At 45.6% G+C, this 11,170-nt stretch overlaps 1 protein-coding gene across 5 annotated transcripts; it reads right to left on the bottom strand.

Annotated features, from left to right (window-relative positions):
* Positions 1–1,556: 1,556 nt before the first annotated feature.
* CLDND1 (claudin domain containing 1) lies at positions 1,557–11,052 on the bottom strand. Of its 5 annotated transcripts, none has more exons than XM_038387145.2 (6): positions 10,860–11,052; positions 9,411–9,489; positions 5,022–5,317; positions 3,296–3,403; positions 2,704–2,841; positions 1,557–2,587 (listed from the first exon to the last, which is right to left on the bottom strand). In XM_038387145.2, the coding sequence occupies exons 3-6, from the start codon at positions 5,299–5,301 to the stop codon at positions 2,367–2,369; spliced, it is 747 nt and encodes a 248-aa protein (XP_038243073.1). In that variant the 5' UTR covers positions 5,302–5,317; positions 9,411–9,489; positions 10,860–11,052; the 3' UTR covers positions 1,557–2,366. The 5 variants fall into 5 exon arrangements, with proteins under 5 accessions (XP_038243073.1, XP_038243075.1, XP_043367911.1 ...); XM_038387147.2 differs by having other exon boundaries at positions 9,411–9,465; positions 10,860–11,012; XM_043511976.1 differs by having other exon boundaries at positions 5,022–5,314; positions 10,860–10,961.
* Positions 11,053–11,170: the final 118 nt, after the last annotated feature.

Raw genomic sequence — 11,170 nt, 5'->3', positions numbered from 1 at the left:
CAACAGGGTGCTAAATTCTCTTTTATGCAGCAGCTGACATTTCAGCTGTTGGCTTTAGGCTGATTGTGGCTTTCTGGTATCACAGACATATCTGCCTTCTTTCATTTTGTAAAGTTCCCTGCACTGATAATAAATCACCATCCTCACAGGTGCAAGGATCAGAGCACCAAATTTACAACACAGCACTAACTTAGCGACTATATCACAGATTTTTAGTTCAATCTCTCATAATGGCTGTTCTATTAGCACCCATGAAGCACTGTGAGTACTACGTGTTAACATTATTGCTGCAAGAGGCTTTGGAAATTGATACCATCCTTAGCAAGGGCTGGCAGAATTCCAAAGCATGCTCTGTCCATTTCTCAACTCCATGGTGAACACTCATGCTGGGTGTATGGTACCTTTGGATAGAAGTATGGATGCTGAAGTATACACAGTTATATACAGGCACTCCTTAGCACTTGGTTTGATATTGGTGTATCACAGCATAATAAGGTATTGCACATGATCAGTATGTCCTTCCAACTGTCATTTTTATTTTTTTTAATTTATCCCTTTACACAGTAATTTGGTTCGAGCAGAGACAACTGTGATTAATTCCAAAAGGGTGGAAGCTGACACACACTGCTACTCAGCACGTGCCAGTTTTAAGTAGCAGGATGCATCAGTGTAAACATGTTTAAATACTATACTTTCTTCTGCCGAAGTGCTTTCTTCTAATGAACACAAAATAACTTCATCTCTTCATACTTAGAATCTTGCTATTACTCTTATAGCAACTGTCAGTCTGCCCAACAAAGGTACAGGAGCTAAATTCTGCTGCTATCAGATACACCAGTGTAAATCCAGAGCAACTCTACTGAAATGGAATTACTGTAGATTTACACAGGTGAGAGAGACAGGAGAATCAGGTTCTGTGTCGTTCGCTGAGTCACCAAATGCAACCCTGATGGGTACTCTTGTTCAGAAAGTTGTTACAACTCAATTCACTCTCAATGAGATGTTTCTTTTATCAAACCAGCAGCAAGAAAGGAAGGAGTTTAAAACTTGTTAACCAACTGGGAACAGAATTATTTACTCTCTGAATGTTGGGCTTGTTTTCCTCCAAGACGTACAACAAAAAGCTGGATGGTCTCTGAGCAGCTGAAGGGCAGATTTGTATACAGGATGAGCTAACTGGGAACTAAGGTTTTTCCACATCTCACTCAAAAATGTGACGATGAACAGGCACTCTTAAAATTAAGTGGTTTTAAAAAACAAACCCACCCCACTCTCTTCCTCCATTAAAGACTCCCTAAGGCAAAGAGAAAAAGGTTTTGTATAGAAACTGGTCATCCCTCTCCCATACTTGAGCACTATGAACAACAATGACCAGACAAGAATATATTCATCTGTGTCAGGCCATTCCCTTTTTCAATCAAATTCACAACAACTCTGATAAAATTTCTGAGCCTTTACTCTGGTTTATTTGTGTGTTTTAAACAGGTGTGGGGCAAGGTGGAAAACAAGCAGCACATTTTTAAAAAACCTGTTGTGTGCTACCTTGGGTAAATAAATAAGCTTTACAAAAAGTTAGATTTATTTATATATATATACATACATACATACATACATACATACACACACACGTTAACCAAATTAAATCCAAACCTTGCATGAGGCCTGCCCCTTCAATACAGTAAAGGAAGGGCCCGATTTTACAGCAGGCACAAAAGCTACAGCTGACTGCCCCAATCATATCAGTCTGGTCATAAAAGGCTGAGAGGAGAAACTAATCAGAGTAAGAGAGAGAAAGAAAAACCAGATTACAACACAGATGTAGCTATAACATTTCTACATACAATTCTGCACATCCATCTCTGCTTGGTGCTCTTAGAGTGCATCACCTGCTGGGATCTCATAACATGTAGTGCCAAATTCTCTATTATTCACACTCTGCAGTTCTCTCATTCTTCTCCTGCATCTCCCTCTTTTCTTCCCCTATTCATTCTCTGCCCCACAATGCCTCTCCTGTTTTTCAAAGCAGATTTAGATGTGAGTGTCCAGTTAGGGTAGTATAATTAAAAAAGGGGATGAACTCTTAAGACTACTTCCACAAATAAAAGTTTTTTAAAAAATTATACAGTAAAAGTCTGTTAAAATTCTGCAGACTTCTGGCAAAGGAAATCTTTTCAAGTTTGGTAATTTGGCCCAGAGGCCTTTGTCTTCAAAACCTGCAGACCACTGAAACTCATCTGGCAAGAAGCATGCAGCGCATGGAGCAGATACCTGACCAAAAGAAGGATGGGGTACGACTGGGAAAAAGGCCTATGATATTGAAACAAAATACTGTGAAGCAGCAACTGGCCATGAATGAAGCATCCTATTTATGCTACACGGTACGCTTTCAAGAGCATGAATTCCTTCCTGTTGGTGCGGGCTGCCCAGATGAAGAGGGCAGCTGCCATAAACTGTAAAGGAGCAGACATACAAGCCAGGCAGAAGGACCAGCCAAATTCACCCTGCACATCATCAGGTGGGTGCAGCTTCTTGTGGAGCAGCTCAATTCCAGCTACGTAGCAGCTGACTGAGCCCAGCGTACACAGACCTGGGGAATAAAAAGTACGGAACAATCAGCTTATAGTACAGATGCCCTGGCTGATATGGTCAGGGAAGTCACACTGCTAGGAGAGGAAGAGGGATGGAGCACATAACAGGACCCACCTGCAAGGAAATGTAGGACTCCTATGGCAATGGCAGGGTAGAGGCTGCGACAGGCACAAGCACAAAGACCAATCAAAGCCCCAAAGCACATCAGCCCTAGGCTGACGAAGGGCAGGAGGAACTGCAAACGCCAAAGATCTGTGTATGAGAGAGAGAGAGAGATATCCACAGATATGTTAAAGACATGTCAGTGTCTGACATTCTCCCTGCCCATCTATGTTCATTCTCATACACTACTCATCAGGGACCTCCAACCTGAGCTAGGAAGGACCACTGCCTCCTGTGAAAAGAGAGGGAGGAACTTGAATGTGTGTTCACTTACTGAGTTTTCCCACAACACTGTTCTCTGAATTAACCCTTTCCTAAAGCAAACAAACAAATCACGTACCCTTGCCTTCAAGTCATGACTAATACCCAGGGTATTATTATATGAAGCATTAGCTGAGGTGGGCAGATCAAAATAGAATTACTTCTCTCCTTATTCTCTCACTAATGATTGAATCTGGAAGTGGAAATGTTCTCTTTTCTTTTCCTTTCCTTCCCAGCCTCCTTTATCTCCCACATCTACCTACCAGAGGTGAAAGGCACTTACAGGTCCGGTTCAGGTCACTACCACTATTGTGGTTCCCAGGCTCTATGTACTTCTCCGCAAATTGATCAGAGAGGGAAAAACTGATGCAGCTTCTGACCATATCAGTTTCTGGAGGGGGGAAAAATGCAATAACCACCATTAGTTTTATTCCTTATTTTCATTTGACAATCCTGCTCCCATCCAGCATCTGCTGTTCTTTTTACATGAGAAATCCCTTCAGCTATTTTTAGGGTGAGAACAGTTCTCAGAAGTAATCTTTATAAAGACTAGCCACTCCCCCTTATTCCTCTGTTTCCCTGTGTCAATTCACATCACACATTTACAGCCAAAGCAATAAATAACTCCTTCACAGTTCACCACTCTCATTTCTTTCCTGATTTAAGAGCACTGTGTCCCCTTGTCAGAAGGATAAACAACTCTGTCATACTCTGACTCATTTTAATGAGTCTCATTATTAGGAGTTACAATAGTAAACTGCATTTACTATAGATTAAGTATTGCATCAGAGAGGAATATTGAAAAACTGCTGGCATATACAGGTCACCCAAGTTTTGTGTAAAGCTAGCTTCATAACCAACTGCGTCATCCCTTGCATGACACTCAAGGAAGGTTCTCGGGGTAGTTGAAAATAAAGTATGTAATATACTAGTGCTGACCAAATTATTAAAGTGAGTGCTTAACTACGCAACTATAACTTTTTCTTTATACTGATATTCCATTAAAATAAATGTATTGTGCATTTATTTCAACGTGTGACAAACTTAAAATAGGCAGCACCTCCAGGCAATCTAGAGAGGTCTGCACCAGTACTTATTGATACAACAGATTGAAATAAGTGTGATGCAAGATACCCAAATATTGTGTGGTCAGTGCTCTTCATTCTTTAAATTAGACATCCAAATGATTCCATGGAAAAATGTTAAGACAATTTCTCATTTTTCAAAAAAACAGTCTCTAAATGAAAAATTTTGAATAACTTAAAAATTGTGAGTTCCTGAAATTTTTCATTTAGAAATTGTGAGAAAATGCCCAACTTTTCAACCACACCATTTTCTCTAAAAAATTGTGGAAACAATTAAAAAAGTTACTTAAAAAACTGTCAAACAATAATATTTTCACTTTTGCAAGTAATATTTACTCTCACTTTTTAAGCTCTAAGGGAGAAAAAGTAACAATGACATTTCTCTCAGTTGGAAAAAGTGCAGGAAAAAAACAAATTACACTGGACTCACTTTAAGATGAAACTGCGGATTGGTCTACACTACCACTTATGTTGGTATAACTACGTCACTCATGGGTGAGGAAAATCCACACACCCCAATGTAGACAGCGCTATGTTGATAGGAGGTCTTCTCCTGTTGACATAGCTACCGCCACTCAGGGAGGTGGAATACCTACACTGATGGGAGAAGCTCTCCTGTCAGCACAGGTAGCATCGGTGCAGCTGAGCCACTGTAGCGCTGTAAGTATAGACAAGACCTTAACATATCAAATCCTGGTTCTCTAAACACTCACTAGCAGCTGCATAAGGCTTTCCTTTTGCATCTTTAAAACTTTATATTTGCCCTAATTGTTTAATAACCAGAGAAGCTTTCTGGAAAAGTGAGGTGACACAGATCCATTTTGAGGAAATACTGTTTGATATCCAACCCTTAAATTGCAGCTCAAGGCAGGAAGGAACAGGGAAGGTGGAGGAAAACGCTATTTGGAGGATGCACTAATTTACCTGGTGGACTGTACCAGTGAGAGTTTTTGGGAATAGTGATACATCTCCGCCACAATCCAACTGTGCCATTGCACCGGAACAGTGCATCTGTATAAGTCTTCTCATCTGCGTCCATACTGGTGAATTCCTCCAAAATACTCCTGCCAAATTCGCTGGCATTTCCAGCTGAGCTATGGTACTCATACCAGAAATCTGTACCGATTGAGGCTGCCATATAAATGGTGGAAATGAGGCAGAGCACGCAGGCAATTACTAGAGCTGTAGCAAAGCGGTTATCCATCCTGGTGTCCCAACTGCTGTGGGGGGGGAATAGAAAGGTGAGAAACATTGAGGTTCAATTAATAATAATGGTAACCCCCCCGGAGACCAAGCACAAGGTTGACCCTGCTGGGATAAACTAGTCCCTTTATCCCACGACCAGTCCCTTCCTGGATGCATAAAAACATCACTTCCTTTTCACATTCAACATGCGACAATGAAGGAGCAATGTTTCCTTCGAAATCCTGAACCCTCCGCTGATTATAAATAGCTCAAGTATTCAGTGAACATTTAAGATGAAATATAAACCAAGGTCCCTTCTACCACAGTAATCCTACTTCACTTGTCTGTCGGGCCATTACAGTGCCCACACCCAATGCAACTTCATTTGCAACAGACATCCACTCATGCTCAATTACCACAGGTGTATTCATTTACATAAAAGAAACAGTCATGTTTCTTGCCCCAGGCAAGACTCAGTAGGAGTAGGAAGCAGAGACAGTAAAATAACTGCTTGGGAGAGAACATGAGGAGTAGTACAATGCACACTTTTAAATATTTATGTCATACCATAAAATCCTTTACAAAGTGTCAGTTACGTACCAAAGCATATAGGAAGTGCTTTAAATTGAGATTTAAAGATGGGAAGGGACTAAGGATATGTCTACCCTGCAATTAAACACCCACCGCTGGCCCATGCCAACTGACTTGGGCTAAGGAGCTGTTTAATTGTGGGGGTGTTCAGGCTTGGACTGGAGTCTAGGTTCTAGGACCCTGTGAGTTGGGAGGGTCCCAGAGCTTGGGCTGCAGCCCAAGCCTGAATATCTATATCACAATCAAACAGCTCCTTAGGCTGAGCCCTCTAAGCCCGAATGAGCTGGCATGGGCCAGCTGTGGGTGTCTAACTGCAGTGTAGACATACTCTCAGTGACTGGGAGAGTGGAGGGAATTATTAAGATTTATAAAGCTTCGTAATAACGTCTCACATTTTTCTCTTTTGTCCACAAGGATCTAAAATTGCTTTACAGAAGGTATATTTAGTAGCAGTGAGTCTGTCAGTGTTCTTGGTTCTATACAATTTGGGTAGTGGCAAACAAGTAATAAGTGAGTTTAGAGTCTATGATGGACACAAAGCACTGCAATACAGCAGCATACGGACCCTGAAGCATGAATGCTCTGTCAAATATTTTTGTTTTTATGTGTTTTTATTAAAAGTAGAAAAGGGAGGGAGATTGGTGTACATTGATTGCAAAAATAAGAAGTGAGAGAATGCCCAAAGCATGGAGTAGGTGAAGGAGATAGCGCACACAAGAAAAAAACTATTTTCACAGCAGCAAGTGATGAAATTGGGGATGAGGTGATAAAGTAAAGAATGGAGTGAAAGCTTTCAGCAAGAAGCAGTTTACATTTCATACAGAAGAAAAGGGAAAGTCATCACAGAGAGCTGAAAAAAGGGGGAAGTCACCGTCAGAGTAACAAGAAAGGAAGAGAATTTTACAAAAACATTTTAGTAGGACTGGAGGATAGGAAAGATGGGAACATGCAAGACCAAAGAGGAGGTGAAACCAGCCTCACAGCCTAGAAGGGTTCTAAGTGAAATTACTCCTGGGGGAATTCTGCACTGCTATGCAGAATTCATGCCCCTGCAGATCTCCCCCCTCACCCCCCGCAGAAAATACATTCTGTTGGGGAGGTGCTGTAATTATACCTGTTGCCCACCAGGAGCTGCTGTGGTGCCAGCTGAGACGGCAGCAAGCTCCAGGCTGGAGCAGCCAGTCACAGAGCGGGAGGAGGAGAGGCTGCTTTCCTTGCAGCGCCCTGCCTGTGGGACCAGGTGAGGAGGCACGGGATGGAGGGCAGGATAGGGGGGAGCAGACAACGCAGGTCAAACAGGGCTGCTGTGGGGGTCACATAGACTGAGTTCAGAAAGACTGGAGGCGGGGAGACAGGCGGGGGCAAAAGAACTAGTAGAGACACAGCATTGAGCCAGGATCTGAATGGGAGTGGAGGTGCAGGGGCACATGGGCACAGGGAGGCAAGAGATTGGGGGTTCAGGGACAGATGGGGCCAGGGGATGGAGTGCAGGGACACACGGGGATGGGAGAGTGGATGAGTGGGAGTGCAGGGACACACGGAAACATGTGCAGATATGCCTGACTGAATGAGAGAGACTAGGGGTTATCTAGGGTTTGCATGGGGGAGGCTCCCCAACTCCCTAAAAATCCCTCCCCCCTCCAAAAAACTGTTCCATATTTCTCCCACCCACACCCAACAACCCTCCAGATTCACTCCCAGGCTCCTTCCCAGCAATTACTTCCCTCTCCCTCAATTCCTCCATTACTCCTGACTCTTCCATGCCTTTGCACTGCTTCTGAGGGGTGCGGGAAATACATTTCTGTATTGTAGTTTAAATTAATTATTACTCAAAGTTCTGTATTAATAGTCCTGTTAAAGAATCTATTTGTCAAAAAACATTCCTAAATATTTTTTGTTGTCTGTACTGTTAGACATACTTGCTGACAGGTATTTTGAAATAAATTACCAAAATAATTGAAACTGGTATGATTATATTGTGTCATTTTAAAAAAAATATGCAGAATTTTAAAATATTGTGTGAATTTTTAATTTTTTGGTGCAGAATTCCCCCAGGAGTAAATAATGTATCCAACTCAAATAGGGAGAATGTAAATGCCCTAACTGAAATTTGCTCAGGACACTAGGGAAAAATATCTTGGGTATTGATCAGGGCCTTAGTTTTAGACCTGTTAACAAAACACAACAGTCAGAGAGTGACTGTGTGACGAAGTGGGGGGTTCTCTTGGTTTTTTTTAATGGTTTGCATCCAGAAGGGGTGGGACTCAGTTTCCCTGGGTGTTACTGGTTTAACGAGGTGATGGGAGAGGGAGTTTGTTGTTACAGAGGACCAGCGATGGAACTTGGGACCCCAGTCAATGGCCTGAAGAATGGATACCCCAGCAACTGGTGACCAGGTGGCCCAGCTCAGGAGTCACAGCTGGTTCTGGCCAGTGGGAGGACAATGGGCTGCAAAGCGAGGACCCCGGTGACCTGACCAGCCAGTTCCAGCCAGAGGGGTGCAAAGGATGGCTGAAAGGAGAGGAGGTCCAGGCGACCCTGTTTACCTGGATAGAAGACAATGGACAGAGGGGGGGCTTGCGGGAGGTCATATCAGATGTCCAGCTGAAAAGCACAGGGGCTCGGGACTGGAGAGGGATAGCAGGCAGAGTCCACCTGGATGCAGGAGAGACTCAGGGTATGTGTACAGTTGAAACTTCAAAGTGCTGCCACGGGAATGCTCCCACGGCAGTGCTTTGAAGTGCAAGTGTGGTTGCGCATGAGCGCTGGGAGAGAGGTCTCCCAGCATTCCTGGTAATCCATCTCCACGACTCCCAGCGCTCGGAGCCTATCTATACTAGTGCTTTAAAGCGCTCAGACTTGCTGCGCTCGGGGGGTGATTTTTCACCCCCCTGAGCCAGCAAGTTAGAACGCTATAAAATGCAATTGTAGACATGCCCTTAGATGTGTTGTGCTGAGGGCAGCCAGGCCTGAGGGCCCTGAGAGTTTCCTATGCTGTGTTCAGGCGCTTAATAAACCGTTGTGTTTTAGGCTGGCTGAGAATCACTCCAGTCTAGGGAACAGGGTTGCATTATTCCCTCTGGGAGTGGAGGCCCTGAGGGTCAAGAGTGAGTGGACTCTCTAAGGGGGCCCATGGCAAAAGACAGGCATTCTAAGGCTCAGAGAGGTGTGGTTTCAGGAAGCTGAGGGGGTCTAATCCCGAGAGAGTGGACCCCTGTAAAGGGGTGTCACACTGAAGGGGGTTCCCTCCAGGGACCATACGGGCAAAGAGTGGGCACGACCTGTGAGTCTGTGACAGACTGCACTGAATCTCATGGGACCAAAATCCAGGAAAATAGCACTCAGAGAATTTAACTCAAGGCAGATAATGAAAGAACTCAAATGAATATCAACCCCCCCTCCCCCCAGCCTCCAATTATTAACTTTCTCCTGTTTCCTCTATTGCACTAAAATCAGCATGCCTCTTTCACACTGCAGCATCCAATTTACACAAAATGTGCTTCTTTTTGGAAGTGAGGGAGAAGAATCCCAGAATACCTTATTCACTCTTTTTTACTTTCCTCAGAAGTCTTACAATGTGATGATCCTCCCTCTGTATAAGGATGAAAACAGGGCACTGTTCAGAGAGGAAGGAAGGTTATTGAAAACTAACTTAAAATTCTGCCCCTGAACTGCCCTGGGATCATTGCAGCTGAGTTCACTGCAGAGCAACTTATTTATTGAAGATACAGAGCATTTTGTTTTTTTGTAGCAAGCAGAAAAATGAAGTGGAAATTTCCCATTAACCCTAATGGCTCCATTGATTCAGCTTTCTCTTATACACCATCAAAATGATCTATTTAGAGGGGCATAAATGAGGCAGTTTAAGCCTACCATTTAACTTTTATGTTAAATAACTAACCTTGCAAAGCTGTTAATTAAAAAAAATTAATAAAAACATTTGCTTGAATGCAAAAATTCCTGTGTGTAGTCCTAACATTGCACCACCATGCTCACACCCAGGAAGCAGGAGGTGAAAGTAGCCAGTCCAGTTTCACTGACCAAGATCCGTGAACCATAAACAAGTGGGTGAATAGTTAAGTTCCTCAAATTCTGCCCTTTGTGACGCTTTCTCAGATAATCAGTGATGCCAGTAAGGAATTTTATGAAAATTAACGAAAGGAGAGAATACGACTTTTAACCTGACAGGCTCCTTTATCTCCCACTCGCCCTTAGCAAGGGCGATAGTGGTGTTGAGGGGTATTTCATTATATTTAATTGGCCGGGGGGGGGGCACGGAGGGAGGATCGGGAGGAGAAACGTGACAGGCACAGCCTCTGAGACAAGAAGATTGTGGGGATTTGAGAAGGGGTGTGACTCAAGAGAGTGAAAAAAAAAATTTTTTTTTAAAGGGAATAAAAATCGATAAGGCACAAAATCAGCGGAAGAGGGGAAAAAAAACATCCCCCCCAGTGCCCTGCCCCCCTCTCCCTCTAGCCTCCCCCCAGTGCCCTGCCCCCCAACCCCCCCAGTGCCCTGCCCCCCTCTCCCTCTAGCCTCCCCCCAGTGCCCTGCCCCCCAACCCCCCCAGTGCCCTGCCCCCCTCTCCCTCTAGCCTCCCCCCAGTGCCCTGCCCCCCAACCCCCCCAGTGCCCTGCCCCCCTCTCCTCTAGCCTCCCCCCAGTGCCCTGCCCCCCAACCCCCCCAGTGCCCTGCCCCCCTCTCCCTCTAGCCTCCCCCCAGTGCCCTGCCCCCCAACCCCCCCCAGTGCCCTGCCCCCCTCTCCCTCTAGCCTCCCCCCAGTGTCCTGCCCCCCAACCCCCCCAGTGCCCTGCCCCCCTCTCCCTCTAGCCTCCCCCCAGTGCCCTGCCCCCCCTCCCTCTAGCCTCCCCCCAGTGTCCTGCCCCCCAACCCCCCCAGTGCCCTGCCCCCCCTCTCCCTCTAGCCTCCCCCCCGTGCCCTGCCCCCCATGTGCCCCCAACTGCCCCCGTCTCGCCCCGCACTCACCGTCCCCTTCCTCATACCCCCGTTCCCACTCCGCAGCGCCGTTTCCGTCTCCCACCCCCGCACCGCGCGGGGAGCGGGAGCCGCCCGGAAACGCTCATCCGCCCCCCCCCCAGCCGCCGGGCATCCTGGGACTTGTAGTGCCCCGCTGGCTCCTCGGCACCGGCGGCGGGGCCGGCGCGGGGCATCCTGGGACTTGTTGTTCGCAGCGCATCCTAGCAGTTTAGGCTGCACGGCGCTCGGCACCCCGGGAGTTGTAGTTTGTCACTGCTTCGGCTGTGCGCCCCCTAGGCGTTGGTGGGGCAGGGAGCAGG

The sequence above is a fragment of the Dermochelys coriacea genome, chromosome 1 (genome assembly GCF_009764565.3).
Source record: "Dermochelys coriacea isolate rDerCor1 chromosome 1, rDerCor1.pri.v4, whole genome shotgun sequence".
Classification (NCBI taxonomy): domain Eukaryota; kingdom Metazoa; phylum Chordata; order Testudines; family Dermochelyidae; genus Dermochelys; species Dermochelys coriacea.
Note: the sequence above shows the minus strand (reverse complement) of the source record. Positions and strands in the feature narration are given on the sequence as shown.